Source organism: Paramisgurnus dabryanus, chromosome 6, assembly GCF_030506205.2.
Source record: "Paramisgurnus dabryanus chromosome 6, PD_genome_1.1, whole genome shotgun sequence".
Classification (NCBI taxonomy): domain Eukaryota; kingdom Metazoa; phylum Chordata; class Actinopteri; order Cypriniformes; family Cobitidae; genus Paramisgurnus; species Paramisgurnus dabryanus.
In genome coordinates, this window is record NC_133342.1 from 34,494,235 (window position 1) to 34,514,501 (window position 20,267).

At 39.5% G+C, this 20,267-nt stretch overlaps 1 protein-coding gene across 2 annotated transcripts; it reads right to left on the reverse strand.

Moving 5' to 3' along the window:
• Positions 1–292: 292 nt before the first annotated feature.
• Positions 293–19,660, reverse strand: diras1b (DIRAS family, GTP-binding RAS-like 1b). Of its 2 annotated transcripts, none has more exons than XM_065277197.1 (2): positions 12,898–13,147; positions 293–2,676 (listed from the first exon to the last, which is right to left on the reverse strand). In XM_065277197.1, the coding sequence occupies exon 2, from the start codon at positions 2,647–2,649 to the stop codon at positions 2,053–2,055; it is 597 nt and encodes a 198-aa protein (XP_065133269.1). In that variant the 5' UTR covers positions 2,650–2,676; positions 12,898–13,147; the 3' UTR covers positions 293–2,052. The 2 variants fall into 2 exon arrangements, with proteins under 2 accessions (XP_065133269.1, XP_065133268.1); XM_065277196.1 differs by lacking the exon at positions 12,898–13,147 and adding an exon at positions 19,494–19,660 and having other exon boundaries at positions 294–2,676.
• Positions 19,661–20,267: the final 607 nt, after the last annotated feature.

Genomic DNA, 20,267 nt, shown 5'->3' on the forward strand with positions numbered 1-20,267 from the left:
CTGTACTGCTCACATTGGGTGTCATTCACTAAACATGCGTACGCACAAATTTGTTCGTAAAATGTGCGTATTTATGTTTTATCTTACAAATCATGATTCAACAAAAACTTTTATAGTAAAATTTCTTTTAAATGTATGCAAAAACGTAAGAACAACTTAGACCACATGTACACAATAATTATGAACAAGGAAAACAATATATAACACAGATATATATTATAGGGTTATTTTGCCTTGCTCATGATTAATGTGCATGTGTGGCCTAAGTTGTTCTTATGTTTTTGCATACATTTAAAATAAATTTTAGTATGAAAGTTTTTGTTGAATCATGACTGTACGCACATTTTACGAACAAATGTGTGCGTACACATGCTTAGTGAATGAGACCCATTGTTTTACATCCGGATCTCTTAAATATGCTGCACATCAGCGTAGTGGTTCACTGCCACATTTAACAACAGAATAAACAAACCGTGGAGAGAGGACAATACAATTAAAATTATATTATGAACTATTAAATGGCGTTTCTGAGTAGCAGGTGTTTCTTCTACACACGTCTCATACCCTTCAAATCGTAACTTTGTTCGCAGCCCAGAGCGGATAACACAATGCTGTCTGTACCATATTTACTTAGTGTCGTGATACACGACCTGAAGGCGCATTAAAGGGGCGCATTTGCAATGCCATTCATATTTGTACAAGGCAATCACCTGGTTAAATAAATAGAATATGCTTTATAACCAAGGCCCTTTTAAAAACCCAATGGTTTCTTATTTCAATGTCGATTTGCTGAAAACTGAAAGCTGTTCGTGTTTCTGTTTTTCTCAAGTATTTTAAGGACTAAACATCTAAATTGTCTTTAAACAATAACCTTGTATTAAGATCAGCGTATTACATCTCTACATTCTAAGAATGTCTTATTTTCAACCTAGCACTTCATCAAAAATGGTAAACAAAATGTTAAAACAACCCAGCATTTTGGGTTGAAAATAACCGAGCACTTTTAGAGTGTACTATCTCCAATCAAAGATTAAGAAAAGCTTGTATTGGGAAAGCTGCCTGTGAGGAAAACGGGAATACTTCAAGGAAAAACATGCAAATCAGGGCTTCTTGCTGTCATCCACCGTGCTAATAGAGACCTCTTGCAAATTCATTCTTGTAAGTGCCAGATCCGCTATTGTCTCAATCGCACTTGTGGAGAAGATTAGCAGTTCATCTCATGAAAATCAAGATGGTTCACTTCAGCGAATTCAGAAGTGTCTCAATTTGGGAAAGCTATGCAAATTGACGGCTGAGAATGTGTGCATGAAATCTGAATGATCTATTTAGATGTTAAGATTCAAATGTTTTGGAGAGCATCTTAGATGGAGTAACATCTCAGTCAATTTGTTGTTTAACAAATGATTGTCTTAAATATCGTCTGTCCTTATATAAGACACCATGCAAAAATAATCAAAACGTTATCATAAAAACAAATCAAAGTAGCTTATACACAACATTATTAAAGGGAATGCAGTCTACATTTTTCAAAATTGATACATAACCTCAACACTATTTTTCAACCTGGTATAAGTAATGTTTAAAAAAATAAATAAATAATAATAAAAACTTAAGATTGTGAATAACACAATGTAAGCCTTCACAGCTATAGGCTCACATTAGTTGCTACATACATTATGCAAAATAATATCTGACTCTTATGTTTGGCTAACACCTCTCTGGCATTATAAAGCCAAACACCAATGTTGTATTTTTGCGAAAAATAAAACAAAATGGTTGCATTATGCGCTTCAAAGGGCTTTTTTAAAGGCTATTGCATTTGCTGTCTGAAACTCGATGTTTCTCAGCATTTTCTTGATGTGAATATAAACAGTAAATGAGAAACACGCAATGCAATATGATTCGGCCACTGTTGTTGTTAAGGCCAAGACTGATGGAGCAGGATGAAATCTAAGGTGTCTGCAGGAAATAAGCATGAAACGTTTAATAACATTATCTCCAGTTCCTTTGTCACGCTATCACTCCATCTCAGCGTTATCTCCATCCAGCAGTCTACATGACGCTGCATTTCCCCTTCAGCTTGTCGGCTCTGCTTTGCTTCCCGGACCGCTTGCCGTCGATGTTCAAACTCATGTTTCTCTTCTTCTCCAGGTTGAGCAGCTCCTGGAAAAGCTCGGTGACGTTGTGGTTGGTCTTAGCCGAGGTCTCCATGAAAGCGCACTTCCAGATCTTGGCCTGGGCCTCGCCGTCGTCCGTCTTCACCTCGCGCTGAGTCTCGTCGCTCTTGTTTCCCACGAGCATGATGGGGATGTTCTCCACGGTGCCCTTGATAGCGAGGATCTGCTGGTAGATGGGCTTTAATTCCTCCAGGGACTGCTTGCTGGTGATGGAGTAGACCAGGATGAAGGCGTGACCCTTGGAGATGGACAGACGCTGCATGGCAGGGAACTGGTGGCTGCCGGTCGTGTCCGTGATCTGCAGGGTGCAGACGCTCTTGTCGCAGCTGATCACCTGACGGTACGTGTCTTCCACCGTCGGGATGTAGGTGTCCCGGAAAGTGCCTTTCACGAAGCGAAGCACCAGCGAGCTCTTCCCCACGCCGCCTGCTCCAAACACCACCACGCGGTAGTCGTTGCTCTGCTCGGGCATCTTGGGCTTTCCACTCACTTTTTAGACCTAATAAAAATAAAAATGAAATATTTAGAGGATTGCACTTGCGATGATAGTTTAATCTTGTCAAATGCATTTCATGAATGCACCCACGATACCCAAACCTCCTGCACTACTAATAATGATTATATAGGCGAAAGGGGAGGAGGGATGCAGAAAGAACAGACACCGATATGAAGAGGCTGCTTTTATATCCTGGCAATAAATCAAGTTTAGATGAGCATGTTCTTTCCAAACTTACATTTAGTTACTTTATTTTATCGGCTAATTCACGAATGAAGCGTCTCGCATTGCAAGAATCCCATTTAAATCCAACATGCACTTAATGCTTAACATGCTCATAATCTATTCATTGGGTATTTAACTCTGTTATTCAAACCGACGTGAAGTATGAGTAGACATTTTTGCTTCTAGACAGGACTCGAGTGGCTTTTCTGAAGAGCCTTGTCATCCATCGTGCCATTATGAAATCACAGCGTAACCCATCATAGTGGATCTGTGCATCGCCATCAGATACTCTTTTTACTGATGAAGTTTACAGCAGTGCATTATTTACTGTCGCCAGTCATGATGAAAAGTTTTATGCCAGCGTGCACACTATCATAAAGTGTCTGTGAGTTAAGCAAATGAGACTTTTTTTTAAATTAGACTTTCGACAAGCTCGTATAGATGCTTATATGAGCTGTCACTGGTTACCCTTTAAAAAAGTACACCTTTGCAGTTCCTATTAGTATTTCAAAGGTACATATTCGTACCCGAATGTATACATATCTGTTCCTAAATTAGGACCTTTTTAAAGGATAATGTCCCATTGACAGCTTGGATCACGTTTTGACCATTTTTTCTGTCATTGCATTGTCATGGATTCATCATTAGACCACACTGATTCATCTACAAGCATTTACTTTTGTTATGCACGTTTGTTACGTTCTTTGTATTGTGCATTTGTGTGGTCACAGGTGCGCAGGTGGCTGCATTTCTTTTCACGGCATGATCAAACTCAACCATACATTCATTAACCCGAGACACAGACTGTATTTGTCAATGTCAGAGAGCCAGGAACTTTAAACACACGGCGAATTGCGTATGGATTATGCAAAAACAAGCCAGGACACAATTTCCAGGCTTTACACGCATTTCAACTTCAGAAATCAATAGCTTCATTTCACACTGAGCAGATAGCTGGAGAATGAACACAGTGCCGCGGCGTCTGATTCATCGATATTATTTAGGATTCCTGCTGAAGTTCCAGCAAAATGTAAATCAGTATTCTACTGTATTTCTCTGAATGTGCCAGACATGATTGTCCTTTTAATATATAGTACATAACATTTTGCGAGGGATTTTTGTCTAATTAATGGGGCCATGGCATGAAAATCTGACTTTTTCCATGTTTAAGTGCTATGATTGGGTCCCCAGTGCTTCTATTAACTTAGAAAATGTGAAAAAGATCAACCGAGTAACTTAGTTTTGGTAAACCATTCTCTGCAAGTATGTGAAAAAATAGGTAATTGAAATTTGGCTCCCCTTATGATGTCAGAAGGGGATAATACCGCCTCTTAATCTGCACCATCCAACCATGGCACAGCCATTTAATACAGAGATCAGCTCATTTGCTATTAACAGGACATGCCCAAAACATTTTTGCTCACACCTACAAAGTGGCAATTTTAGCATGCTATGATAAATTATCTATATGATATTTTGAGCTAGAACTTCACGTGTACTCTGGGGACACTAAAGATTTATTTTACATCTTAAAAAAGTCTTGTGCCATGGACCCTATAAAGGATAAGTTCGCCCAAATATGAAAAATCTCTCATAATTGCCCCATGCCATTGAACACAACAAATAATTTAATATTAAATACCATCCATGTCGAAATCTTATATTGGGCTCAACATGCCAATGCTCCCATACATCCACTATTAAAGATATACTAATGACTCCAGTGAATTAATATGTGTTCTGAAGCGAAACATAGCTTATTAAAAGTGTGTTGTGAAACTTTCAGAAGGATCTCTTGGCAGAAATGCAATATAATATAATAACTATATTATCAAATGGCGTATAAAGACCTTACATAATGAACTGTATTGTTTTCATTACCTTAGAATGAGCCGCTTTTATCTACATACACCATGGGACCCCTTACATGGAAGTCGCCATTTTGCACCGCCATGTATCTATAGTGGCCCTAAACAGACAAAGTGCTCTATCAGGGCCGGAGTGGGGCCACTTTTCAGCCCGGGAGTTTCAGGCCCAAGGCCGGCCCACTTTTTCCATAGTGTTATTCCAAATTAGCACTTTTTTCAAATTGGATAAATTAAGCAACAGTTCAGCTCTTACTATAGTTTTTATTAATATCATGGTTCAACAAATAAGGTAAAAGTTAAATAATATTTCACAAGATGAGAAGTTAACAAAAATATTCCTCTACACTCTAAAAAAGGCTGGGTTACTTTTTACCCATAATGGGTAAATATTGGACAGGACACATGCGGGTTAAAAATTACCCCATGCTGGGTTAAAAATAACCCAATGTTGGGTTGTTGTTATGCAACCATGGATTATAATAACCCAACAGTTGGGTTAAAACAATCCAGCACTGGGTCAATTTTAACCCAGCAGCGTGTTCTGTCCAATATATCAAATATATAAATAACCCAGCCCTTTTTAGAGTGTATTCCATGAGGAAAGGTTGATAAATTATTAGCATTGCTAATGCTATGAGGCCGATGATTAATGCAAATATAAATATAAAAGTCCTAATTAAAAAAGAAAACAATTTGACAAAAATATTGAATACAATATTGGGTAAATGGCATAACAAGTGATTTATAAGCTTTTTTAGGCTGGTCATTTTTGACTGGGAAAACAAAAGGTGTTACAGGGTTCTGAACACAACCTGAGGGTTAAATAACTTGAATTTAGTGTTTATTCATGGCCTTCTCATTTTCAGGGGCCGGCCCAGCCTACCGGAGAAAAGTGTTCTTGGACGTGCTATGGACCGAACCAACTCTATGGGAGGGGAGGGGAAAACTCCCTCACATGGTACAACCCATGCAGAGGCTGCGCGCTGCCATTTAAGAGAAGATAGGCTCACTAACGTGACAAATGTAAAAAAAAAAAAAACAACTCGACCGGCCCAAAAGTGAAGCGGCCCACCGGGAATTCTCCCGGTTCTCCCGATTACCCACCCCGGGCCTGTGCTCTATAGAGTGCATTTTGACACTACATTGTCCTAGACCGGGTGTAGGCAAGTTCGGCCCTACAGAGCCGCAGTCCTGCAGAGTTTAGTTCCAACCCTACTCAAACACACCTGAACAAGCTAATCAATGTCTTTAGGATTTAGACAGCAGGTTAGATTATCAGTGCTTAGGCTAAAATATGCAGGACTGCGGCTCTCTAGGACCGAACTTGCCTACCCCTGTCCTAGACGATGTTTTTTTTCCTGTGGTTATCGTAGCTTCTCTATGCTTTTTGAAAGAGAGGGGTGAGCTGTGAACTGACCCGTAGATGCAAATCACAATCTCACTGCTAGATGTCACAAAAAATCTACACACAACACCTTTAAAGGTGGGGTGCATGATCTCTGAAAGCCAATGTTGACATTTGAAATCACTTGACAAACACGCCCCTAATCCCAATAGATTCTGGTTCTTCTTTTGATAGACTACACATACGCAAACCAAGCGTGCCGCACAATCCCTGAAAAGTGAAGCCAAAACGTCTCGATCGCCCCCCGGTGACTGGTCCCAGTATAGGTCATAAACCCGCCTCCACATGTTATTCAATGGGACTTGAGACCAACTAAACAATTTAATTACACTTCAATTATCTTTTTTCCGAAGCTGGTTTCTGTCACTTACTGTAGTTTTTATCACGCTGATGTAAATTCAAGTGTTTGTTTTTAAAATAAGTTTGTTATTTAATGCTATAAAAACGGATTGATGATTGACAGCTGTGACTTGCGCATTCTGCGAGAGCGAGGGCGAGGCCTTGATTTCACGGCTTTACTTCCTGCTCACTACTGCGCAGGACTGGTCCCGACTACTGCGCAGACACAAGAGCCAAGATGTCAGCATTGTATCGGGTCACTGGCGGCTTCACTTTTCACCAATGGAAGAGAGCGAATGGGCGTCGTCCATCTTTTTTACAGTCTATGTTCGCAACTCAGGCAACGATGTCGGTTAGTAGACACGCTTCTTACTGCTGATTGGCTACAAGTGTGTTTCGAAACTCGGCCTGACTCCCTTGTCCAAAGAGTTTTTCAAAAATCATGTACCCTTCCTTTAAGTGGTCAATGCATCACATATTAACTCTTTCCTCGCCATTGACAAGCTAACCCGTCAATTAAGAGAACGCGCTTTCCTGCCAATAACCCGAGTTTGTCCGACAATCCATATTTCTGCTATTATCCACCAGGTGGCACCAATACCCAACATCAAAAGTCCTTCACAAAAATACTATTATCTCAGCTTTTTGCCTTAAAATGTGGTATTTTCAAAGAAACCTACCCATATTTGAGAGATGATAAAAGAGAACAAATGAAGGTAGGATTAAAGTATTTTTTTGTTTGTTTAAAGAGTTGCGTTAGTAAAGTGTTTTGTTACGTATTCCTTTAAAGCTGGCTTCTCCAAAAAATACAGATCTTATTAAATAGCCAATGCTTTAAAGAGCCGCTGTATACACCCCGTGTGACACCAGTGTACTTGCACTGTGGGCTTAAAGCGCAGCAACACGCTTGGCAGGGTGCATCAATCCGGACAGCGGTCGAGCTCTCATCTGAGAGGAGCCCTGGTGCCTCCTACCCTTTCCCTCACACCCAGTGTGCTGTCGAATCAATGAACAGAGGACACTGAGCCTATGATCAATGCCTGTGTCTGTGGATTTTTAGACCTCTGACAGGCTGCTACTCCGTTTCGCCTCTCCTAAGGAGTCGCACATGCTTGTGTCTGTGATTTATGTCAATCATCCTAGGAGTGCCGCGTTATCTATTTAAATCCTTGGTTTAAGGGCTGGCGATCTTTTGAGCATATAACTGCTGTTACAGTCTCTCGCTATTCCAGCCAAACTCTATTATAGAGTAAAGTTGGCATGACTAGAGATTGTAATGCATGTCCCTCATTCAAGGTTCCCCGAGCCCTCTCACAGCAATGTGCTGATGCGGTTGGATTTAGGAATGACCTTGCTTTTAACAAAGTGAATGTGGAATAGCGTAAATCACTCTGACATTAGGATTGGACGGGTAATGTTTGCTGAATAGTATGGGCACTGTGCCACTTCCTCTTAAACAATCACAGTAAATGGATGAGTGGGAATCAGTACACGGCTGTTTCTGTTTGCTAACCACACACTCCGGCGTAGCCAATGTAATGACTCTGGTTCCTTAATGATAACATTAGCAAATTGTGTAGTGCTTGGAGAATAATTATTCCTGACTATACTTAAAGCTGCAATCCGTAACCGTTTTTGGTTAAAAATAAACAAACATCTGTTATTGAGCAAGTACATAAAACAGTGTACAAAACTGTTTCATACTTTGTAACAGTAAACTTATCATAATTATTACAATTTCACAGATATTGTTGTTTAGACGTCATATAAAGTCACAATTAAATAAAAAATTGACAAATCCTATTTAAAAATGAGTACATTATATAAGATTTTTGTAATCAAATCAAATATCCAAAAACCACTTGCACAGTATGATGTACTTTATGCAGCTGTGTACTTAAATTATCCCAAAAGTTTTTAAGAATTTGTATATCCAAAGAAATTTTGAAGCAACACTATGTAGTTTCCATGTAAAAATGACTTACAGCTCCCCCATGTGGTTGAAAAGCGCAACAGTGCCTGGTATCAGAGACTCTTCTGCAAGCAGGGGGAGGGGCGGGGCTGTGTTTCCTACCCTCCACCGCCACTTTCAGAGTGTGCTTGTAGCAGCTAGGAGGCTGCTCAGGTTGCAGCAACAGTACAATTTGTCCAGTTAAAAGTTGTTCTATCACTGAAATAATTTTAGAGACATTATTTAAAGGTAAAAAACTACATAGTGTTGCTTTAAAGGTGCCAACGAATCCATTGAAATATGTTAAATTGTCCTCTGATATCTATTAGGGGTGTCACGATTCTCCAAATCCTCGGTTGGTTCGATTCTCAAAAAAAAATTTTGAACAGGTTGCTATGCCAATTTAAGACTCGCAGCACTCAACAAGTGTGTTTTTTTCTGCTTGGCAAACCGACCGGAAGTGACATGGGGGAATGGCAGCATCGACGATTCCATTTTTTTTTCCGAAGTTTGAAGTTGTGACTTAATTTTGATCGATTTCGATTTAAAATCGAAATCGTGACACCCTTAATATCTATATAGAAGGTATATGGCTTTATTAAGTGCAAAAATTATGCAGAAACGGTTTTACATGTCCATTTACAACCCTATGATTTTTTCTTAGAATAAAATCGGCTGTTATTACCTTATTTGGAAGAGTCACGAATAATACTGTTGAGCTCTGTTCTGATTGGCTGTTTCACAGTGAAGCTCATCAGGCTCATTTTGAGGAGCAACCAATTGTTTTAAGGTTGGAAATGGACGTTTCAGTAGAACTTCAGCTTAAATGCTAGCATATAACATTAACTAGCATATAACGCTAACGCAGCAATCAAAGCGTTGTTTTTAGCAGTTTAATGTTAGGGCGTACATCTCGACTGTAACGTCACAATCGGGGTTATGTGAGATTGGTCTGTTTTTCAGCTGTCTTTTGCATTCACAAGGTTTACATAAGCAGGAAACAATAGTGTTTGAGGCTCACATTATGATGAATACAGTTTTACATTCTATGGCGCCTTTAAATAACGTCACTTGTCATTGTCGCCCATCAGTGAAGTAATATCCACGCTATCCTCTGTTTCCACTTGTAGAAACTATGGCAACACGTTTGGACAAATGTAGAAGTGGAACACCGCTGTTGTTCCCTGTAACTAATCCATTACAATGACAAAATAATGTGATCAAAACATACAGGTAAAAAAAATATTATAATAATTAATAATTGTGAACATGTGAATAATTGTGAACATGACTAACGCATTCCATATGTTTCTGGATGGGGAAAACGACATCTCCAATCGTTCCACTATTCTTCATAACATCATTAAACCCCTATGTACACCGGAGCATTTGTCCTGCGGCCGGCATATACATCGATCAGCCATAACATTATGACCACCTGCCTAATATTGTGCAGGTCCCCCTTTTGCCACCAAAACAGCCCTGACGTGTCAAGGCATGGACTCACCTAGACCTTTCTATACACATAACGACCAAAGGCTTAGCTAAAAAACGTGTTCAGACTAGAGGTCTTCACTGGTCCACTTAGATCCGAAAACCCGAGGTCTGACCCGAGACCCAATCGGGTTCGTGTCTAAAAGTTTCACGTGTGCCTCAGACACGGGTCGGGTATAATATTAGAAAGGCTGGGTATCGATTCAGATGTTCCAGATCGATTCAATTTCGATTCACAAGCTAGCGATTCGATTTTGATTCCGGTTCTCGGTTCAACACAATAAAAATAGATTTAATACAAATACTATATTAATAAAAAAGAACAGTGAACAGCAGTTTACAAGTGAGTAATTAATAAAAAGAAATTAAAAGCTACAACAGTATTGTCGTCGTCTTGCTTGCGAAATCTAAAATGCTTCCATACCTCTGATACCTTTTATGTGAAGGTGGCATCAACGTCGATTTAAGCATTGAATGCGGGCAAAAAAGAAGGTAACTGTGTGCGGCTGGCGGTAGGTTAATTTTCATTGAGACAGACATGGCAGTCAATTTTAAATGTACATTTTAGTGGTTACCTTGGTGTCGCATCAGATAACAAAGAAAACAATGGAGCAGCTCGCTGCATTGGTTGCGAGACCAGCTGGGTTTCTGCACACACGTCGGTGCCGTTTACATTCGGGTCCAGTCGGGTAAAAAAAAATTGCCACTGGTTCGGGTCGGACTTGGGTCTAATTTTCTTGGGTTTGTCTTGGGTCTTCTAAAAAAAAAAAATTATTTATGCACGTCGGGTTCAGTCATTTCGGGTCAGGTACATTTCTTTGGACCCGAGAAGACCTCTAGTTCAGACGCTTTGGTGTACACGCCCCCTAAAGACCTATTGTGTACCTTAAGAAAGAATTTTGTACTAGTTAAATTTTAACCACAACAACCAGCCAGCGAATCGTCCATCGACAAAAACCAAAGAGAGGTATCATAGCACCAAAGTGCTGAAGAAAAGCTGCCAAGCTTCCACAGTTGGCATTTTCAGCTGCATTCAAACACTTTGGTGTACACTTCACCTTTGTTATTGTTTTAAAAATGTAACCTCTAGTGGTGAAATCCTACATATTGTGCCTTTTACATCGAAAATGACATTGACATCTTTAATTGCCTCTACTTTGTATTTAATAAAAAAAAAAATGCGCATTAATATCAGAAATACATATACAGATTTAAGTCTCACAAGCATTATGTTCACAAACAAAACAAAACACATTCTCGATCAATAACAGTAAACAGACAAAACTGCACATAAGCTTAAAATAGCTACTTTCTTTTCAATAGACGGGTTGGCACGGAAGACTTGGAATCACTGCAGTGCATTCTACAGGATGCCCATCAAGCCAGGTCCATTAGCCTGAGTCTGCTCTAATCTGACTGAGAACCTCTGCAGTATAATATACTGTCTGCTTTCTCTTTATCAGTCAAACAAGCTTTCGGCCAGGAATGATGCTTTCTTTATCATATCCTTACCAACACCAACAGACAGAATAAAGGGAATTCTGTTTAAAATTGACACTGAAGGTGCTGACAGAGGATGGAGATGTGTCTATATGTATAAATTAGTGTTCAAATGTGCACAGGGGCGAGGAGAGGGTTGGCTGTGTGCGCACATGTGTAACTGAGGCTTTCTGGACCCATTCATCTGTCAGTGCTATGGGAAATCAGACTTGGATAAAAGGGCTGGATTGTGTAGACATACACTGAAAGAGAGAGGGATAAAGAGGGAGGGAGACTTAATGAGACACAGGAAGAGGCTGGAAATGGAAAAACAGCTCTGGTGAAAGCTACATTCGGTTCTGTATTTTGTCTTTTATGGTGCGAATTAAAGCAAAGCGGATAAGGTTTCTGTAACTTAAACTTCCCGAAACTTCACAACATTGTATTTTTCAAAAGGGAAAATTGAACAACGGGTGCATATTAAAATATTTGAATCACTTTAGTGAGCGTTGGTGTTGAGAGATACACTTCCTATTCACTGCAATAATGAAGATAGTCAGAGATAAAAATTGAATACATTTTCTATCTAAATGCAAAACCACTTATCTTGAATATTTCTACTATGAGAAATCAATGAGTTTAAATATATTTGAATCTTTATAAAAGATTTTTGCCTCAGTCAACTGCTTCTTCGAAATAGATCTCAACAAAGTCAAATCAAAGATTCAATATAAACGTTTCCTTTTAAATTCTACAAAGACTAAATGGTCTAGGTTATATTATCCACATGAATTTATAGCGCTATATATTTTAATGACTGTCAACAGTTGTGTCACTTAACAAAATACACAAAACAAACCTGAGATACATTTAGGTCTCATCTCCATTGAGATTTGCACACAAACCCAGAAGCAATAGATTTTACCTCTGGGAAATCTCCCAAGCAAACTCCAACAGCACACCATTATTACTGTCATAGAAATCCTCCGGGTTTTCCCGATGCCACAGGTGTACTTCAGATGTGTGCATTGGTGTTACAGTACGTACAGTATATCAGCTACAAATTTTGAGAGCAGGACTACAGCCTAAAAATACCCCACTGCCATCTGCCAGATCCCCGCGCCAAATGTCTGGATTATCCCAACCTCACTCGTTTAACTTTGCTGAGAAGAAAACACACTGTTGATATGAAATAGTGTTGTAAACAAATGCAAGACTAAATTTATCACTCACTTCAACGCGGATTAGTTCGGTCCAATCAGATTCTCTTAATCAATCTATGATGTCAGAGTTTTCTTTAAAGGGATAGTTCATCCAAAAATGAAAATTCTTTCATAATGTACTCTCTCACCTAAGAGACAATAATAATAAAAATAGACATGCAAAACCCTGAATCACTCTCATTAATTCAACAAAACAAATGGCCTGCTACAGCTGACTGGTTCATCACTGTTGCGTTTTACCTTAGCATGAATGTTCGGTGGTGTAATTGTCTCCCTGCCAGCGTTGCAAGAAACATCAGTGTGTTTCCAGTCGATGGGTCCGTCAGACAGATCGCTCCTCTGTGGGCTGGGCTTAGTGGCTAATCATTGTGCTTTACCTCGTCTGTCCTGCTGAACGCACTTCCACTGACCCAATTCAAGGGATTTAACACTGCCAGCATGCATCCACACCAGAAAAAGCAAAGCTCTTGTGATATGAGGCGGAGGCACAATGTGCATGAATATCTTCAAAATAGATTTGGGCTGCAGTATTATCTTGACAGGATTGGATACATTTTACAGTTCATTGAAGAGGCTTTGTGTTTGTTTCTAATTACTGACTAGCACACTGACAAACAACTTGGATCTGAAAGTCCCCACATGATCAAAATTAAAAAATTTAGGCTTTAAGTTTAAATATGTTGACATTAAAGCAACACTTTGTAACTCCGGCTCACAGTTCCCCCATGTGGTTCATAGCGCAATTGTCTGTACCCAGTGTTGTAATAGCGTTGTTGTATAAGCCTCCCCGTGGGCAAGGCAATACACGTGAATTTGTTCACTAAGCTGTTGGAACCGGTGAACACCGACCAGGTAAAGTGGCCTGTGTTACTTAGTAGCCACAATGTTTTTCCACAGGCAGGGGATTTGCGGGGCTGTGTGTTCCTACCCAAACACGAAACTTACAGTGTGTGCTTGTAGCTGCTAGGAGGCAGCTCAGGTTGTAGCTTTAGTAAATTTGATCAATTTAAGAGTTGTTCTACTACTGAAATAAGGTCAAAAACTACATAGTGTTGCTTTAAGCACAGGACTGGGCGAAACTGACCCTGAATTCAATGGTGGTATACTATAGACGATAAATATCACTGTATTTTATACAAAGTCAAAACCATGTAAGATGTCACAATCACTTTTATTGAAACAGACCTTTCCTCCTTGTTGGATAATATGGTGCACACCATGCGAGCTGGTTGGAAAGCTTAAGTCTGATCTCAGACCCTCATCTCTGGGAGAGATACTTTTGCAAAGAATGAGGGTCATACGACCATAAGGATATAGACGGTTTTGTCTAATCCCATATGTTACTAAAACTTAAAGCAACACTATGTAGTTTTTTTACCTTTAAATAATGTCTCTAAAATTATTTCAGTGATAGAACTACTTTTAACTGGACAAATTGTACTGTTGCTGCAACCTGAGCAGCCTCCTAGCTGCTACAAGCACACTCTGAAAGTGGCGGTGGAGGGTAGGAAACACAGCCCCGCCCCTCCCCCTGCCTGCAGAAAAGTGTATGATACCAGGCACTGTTGCGCTTTCAACCACATGGGGGAGCTGTAAGTCATTTTTACATGGAAACTACATAGTGTTGCTTTAATATACCGTCCAGCCTTATGCATATCTATAAGCTAGTATGGTCCAAAACATTGAAAAAATTAGCAATAAGCATTTAAAACGTGTAGTCTCTCACCTCCATTTATATGGATCAACGATTTTTATGAAATTCTGCACTTTAGCTTCTCATCAGATTTTAGGCTTTGTGGTAAACTGAATGCTTCTGGCAATTATTTAAAGTGGGAGGAGCCTCTCAGTATGCCCAACCGTAACTTCCTGTTTCAGTGGGCTGCGTCCTAAATTGCCTGCTTCTATAGTTTTATCGGACGCACATGTGTTGTCGCATCTGGGCGTAACTTTTCTTCCGGTCTCTGTTTGTTTAATGGTCTGACTAGTTGCTAAACTAAACTCTGGAACAAATACCTTGTCAAAAATAACTAATGTTTTGATTTCCTAAAGACGAGGGGAGAAGGCGATCATGGATCACTGCTATACATATACACTGTACTGTATACAATATATAGTACATATTTTACATAGTAACGTTAGCTCAGTGTCGTTTTGTATACGCTTTAGCTGATATATGATATATGAACTAAGGTAATCTACTTTGTTGTTTTTTTGGTTGTTATCAGAAATAAACTACTTTAAAAGGACTCTGTTGTTACTGATTCTTTGCAGAGTTTACCGTAAGTTACGTTTGTTCCACCAATGCCGCTTGTTTATGTTGTTACTGCTGAAATTGTCTACATAGTACACTGTCAAAAAAAGGCACTGGGGTGGTACCGAGGGGCCAACATTACAATCTCTCTGATGAAGCCAATATGGATTGACTTAAACTGCAATTCATTGACTGGCCGCTAGAGGCAGGCTCCAAAAGGGAGTTAATTCCCATAGACCATCTAAAATGCCCAACTTTAGAGCATTAAAAATATGTTTACAGCCTGGTACAAAAATTGTTTTTGGTCTGTATAGCTAATTTTGCCCTTCATGACAACTGTGAGGGTTTTTTTTTGTAACTCATCTGTTTAAATTATATTAAGCCTTAAAGTTCTGCATAATTAAGGGCGTAGTCACTTGATTGATGGTTGAACAGTCACTGCTGCCACTAGAGTCGAGCTAGGCGGGCGTGGTTTCAGCAACCATCCACCTCAGCTTCACCCACGTCCCGCCTCTTTACCCATTTTCGGATATCCGCAAGTAATGCACGGTGCGGCTAAGATGATGACGGCAGGAACTGCCTGCCTACTATTGGCTTCAAAAACTATCTTTAGAAAGCTATGGGTGACGTCACGTATACTACGTCCATATTTTTTACAGTCTATGGGTGGTAAATTTTTGTACCCATGGGTATACAACACATTGAAAATGGAACCACCACACTTCTCAAAAACAACAGAAGCTGGCATTTATTTTCCATGCTGGTGGAAAACTTGTGGTGAAATGCTCAGCTCGTCAATGTCACAAACCCACGGCGCATCGTACAACGACTGGTAAACAAAACAGAAGTATCATAGTAACCAGAGGCAAGCTAAAAAACGTGTTCAGATGCGATGGTGGACAAGGCCCCTAAAGACCTATTGTGTACCTGAAGGAACCATTTTGTACTAGTTAAATTTTAAGTGGACCAAACAGTTAAAGGACAAGTTCGGAATTTTACACTTAAAGCCCTGTTTTCAGATTGTTTATGATGAAATAGAACGGTTTTGACTGAAATTTGGACATATGATGCTGTCCCAAGAATTTTCGGGTGTTTCTTGTATCACCTCCCACCTCTATAATGGCTATATAGGTGCACTGGAACAATCCTTTCTAAAATGCATTAAACTTTCGTTTACAAAGACGTGAAACTCACCGATTGGTCAGGGGTGTCCACTGATATGCTCACACAAAAATCGCTGCAAAAGATGCTTTCCAACAGGTTTTATCGTAGTTTTTGTCCAACTCCATTGGCTTGTATTAGATGTGTTGTGAGGTACGGTATTACTCCGCGCCAGGGAACTTTGTCTGTATTCTTGCGATTGGCAAAGGCGGATTATCGCCAGCAACTGGGCTGGAGTGTCTTTTATTCAAGCTCTAAGCGGAAGAATGTACGGGTGAGAGGTTTTTTTAAAAAATAGGTTCACAAGTTAACAACGAATGCTAAAACATCTGTTGGAAAGCATCTTTTGCAGCGATTTTTGTGTGAGCATATCAGTGAACACCCCTGACCACTCGATGAGTTTCATGTCTTTGTAAACGAAAGTTTAATGGATTTTAGGAAGGATTGTTCCTGTGTACCTCTACACCCATTGTAGAGGTGGGAGGTGAAACATCAAACTCGGGCCAGCATCATATGTCCAAATTTCAGTCAAAACCGTTCTATTTCATCATAAACAATCTGAAAACAGGGCTTTAAGTGTAAAATACCCAACTTGTACTTTAACTGTGTACCTTTAACGGAACAAAATAGATCCTTTCAGTAATTTAGAATGGTACAACCTCGTATTATGTTTAATATACCTGTAAAGATACAGTTTTGTTCCTTCTCTGACAGTGTAGGTGGAAATCTAGTATGTCCGGATTCAATCAAATTAATCAAACTCAAATGAGTATCATTTCATCACAATTTCATTCTTTTCAAGCATTATTGCAGTGTTTATCATTGTAAGGCAGTCCCTTTTCTTGATCTCTCATTCTTAAGAGAAAACACATAATATAGCAATGCTGACATCGCGGGCACGCGCGTCGAATTTCTGGGTCGAAGAATCTGTTTTCAGCCACGCAGTCCTTTTGAATGTGTGTCATGCAATATCCACTTCTCGTCGCAAGGTTGTAGTATGTTTTTACTAAATACGACAATAAATATGTCAAGTCCGACCACCGGAAGCGTTTGATATTTTTAACTTTCAACTCGGAGGTGTTTTTAATTCACAGCAGCTGTTTAAACATTTGTGTCAGTTTCAACCGGGCGGTGTGCTTCCACTAAGCTCTGGTCTCTAATGAAAGGTAGATGGACCCAAATAAATATCTTTTATCTTGGTCCTGAAACATTGTTCTCTTAAGTCTATGGTGGAGAAGGTATTTAAATAAACCGCGGAAATTTGGTAGTCACGTATCTATTAAAGCGTAACTAAACCCCTGGTCAGAGCCTGACTCCACCCACTGCAATATTTGAAAAATGCAAGAAAAGTGGGCAGATCCCAACGGAGATAGAGGGGACGAACTAAGTGTGTGATGAGATCGTAACAAGGGCGTGGTGAGCTTGAACCTGCTTACGTCACGAATCATTTTTTGGACCCAACATCCAATAGGAAAATTCAACTGCAGTAGCCACCGTTCAACCTGAAGAGGGCAGCACTCAGACGTTTTTACACCATATATTATAGTATTGAAACACTTTATATCCAAATGTCAAAAAACTTACTAAAATCAATGAACAGCACTAATAAAGCCTCATTCTTACAGATCATTAACTAAAAAAAGTTGGTTTAGGGTTTAGTTACTCTTTAATAGACTACAGTGAACGTTCTGTCAGAACGTCCACTGCAGGAATCGTTCGAAAAATCATGGTTACCATGGGTCTGATGCACATTCCAACTAAAGTTTGATGCCCATTCCAACTAAAACAGTAAAAGTTTATAACTTATTTTGAAAGTACTAACAAAATTCTACCTTCTGTTAAAATTTCATGCAAATATCTGATAAAATGAGAAAGTTACAAGCAAAAACATGTGAATACGCAGCATTTCGGTCACACACATTCCATAGACATCCATATATAACTTTTTCCTCTGATTTCTATATTAAAAATAGCATAACTTTCTCAATACTCAACAGATTTTTACAATCCTGGTATTTTTGTAAATGGGAATGTCTGCTCTGTCTAGTCATGTGATACATTTTGAGTTTTGGGGTTTTTGAAAATTTTGTCATCATACCTACATAATAGAGTTAACGCATCGAGACAGACTTGCATCCGATATCATGCTTTCCACACTTGGACCATTATATTCCCTCATTAAATCACACAGGAGGTTGTGGAGACAAAGGAACATTAGTTTTCTAAATGGGTATACATTCTGCTTCTGATCAGCAGTGCCTATAGGCCCCACAGCCCAGCAAAGCCTCTTGGTAAAGCACCAGAAGACAAAACATCTTATGCAATCCAAGCCAGTGTTGCTTACTGTAAGCTGTTGCAGGAGTCTCCCTACTATGAGCCACAGTTTTCAGTAACAGCAGTGGGACTGACCTGTCACTATAGATTACTGAGAGCGAAGAAGTGGACTAATCTCAAATAAAACCGCCGGGGTAATACCTGACACCCTTCTTACAACAATCTTAAAAACCAGGGTAATGTATCTCCATGGGACCTCCTGCAAAATGAATTTAATACTGCTGTATGCTTGCCTTTATTCTACTAATATCGATGTATGCATGCAAATGATTCTCTTTATAAACTGATGCATTATATTGCATTACGAGCAAAGCCTGCATCTTCATAAGCGTCATGCTTTGCCTCTATGTGATGATATATTATTATACTAATGCACGCAGGACGACGTCAGCAGTGCGCGGTTCCACTTTGGCAATGTGCTGTTCACGTTAGGTTACACAGCCCACGCAAGCACACGGTAGCTTTTTAATTCACTTTATGTTCAGGCTTTTGATATATATATGATTATATACAACATGAGTTTGCAGTATTCGCATAAATGCATGTATTTCCCATGAAACGCATTAAGCCTCTTCCCGTCCTGCATACTGTTTGGCGCACACACGTGCAATGGAAATGTATAGAGGCTATGTACCAACTCGATACAGTTGCACGCGAAATTGCAATTCCCATGGACTTTAAAGCTGTATGAAAACTGCATCATCTATATTTTACGGTAACATTGCTCTGTGTTAAAAGAATGCATTACACAGAAGTAAACTGAGTTCAGCATATCATACGCCGCCTGTTTCATTCATAAAGATGCGCAGACTCTCCATTTCGATCCTGTTCACATGCATTTCTCTGATTTAGAAGCGGTTCCCTTCTCAACGGTTCGTGTTGTTGGTGTGTTTGGTCATCGTGACAGTGCCATTAACACATTACATCCATATATATTAAATATAAATCTATATTTAAGAATATGAAAGTCTACAGATATTTGTTTGCCGGTTGTCCTGGCTGGTGGTGCTGCATATTCACAAAAACAACAAACAAACGGCGCCAAAAGGATGAATTGATTTCATGCGTCGGCGCGCGCGATTCGACTCACCTGACTGAAGTCTGCGGATCCCGCGCGATTGATCTTTGATTGACAGCACGGGTGAATGACAGCGCGCGCTAATCAGATACTAAAGCATTTTACACTAATCATGAAGACGCGATAGAGTCCAATCTTAACTGCAGCTCTCTCTCTCTCTCTCTCTCTCTCTCTCTCTCTCTCTCGAGCACACACGCGCCCGCGCACCACCCTCCTCAGAATCTCCACTTCCTTCAATCTAAAGTGGGAGATTTTAACATATTGCCAACAGGGGGTGGACAAAATAACACCAGCTAACCATACATCTCGCATTTGACTGAACTAGCCTACTGTAAAAATAAAACGTTGTTAATGTCAAGCTGTTTTGCGATATAAAATAATTTAAACAAATACCTTTCACAGTCATTATTGTTGCTCAGGTGTGATTTGGGCTCGGTCTTGTTGATGATAGGCTTCATTTAACAAGTTAGCTTTTACATTAAAAACTAATAAATATTATAATATTTTTGAGTCTGCTGTATAGATAGTGATTAAGCATTTGTTTAATGAATGCAGTAGATGATCAAATATAACAGCAATAAGTTGACTGCATGGGATGTTCAATTATATATAGTGTCCTATACCATACAGGAGACCAGGGCTATGCAGGACTGCAAATTGGGACACAAAGAGTATCACTTTACAGAATGTTTTTTTATTATGCATGCAATGTATGCATAAAAAATTATTTAATAACTTGTAACTGAGTAACATCAACACAGAGAGTTGTTTTTGGATAAATGTGTT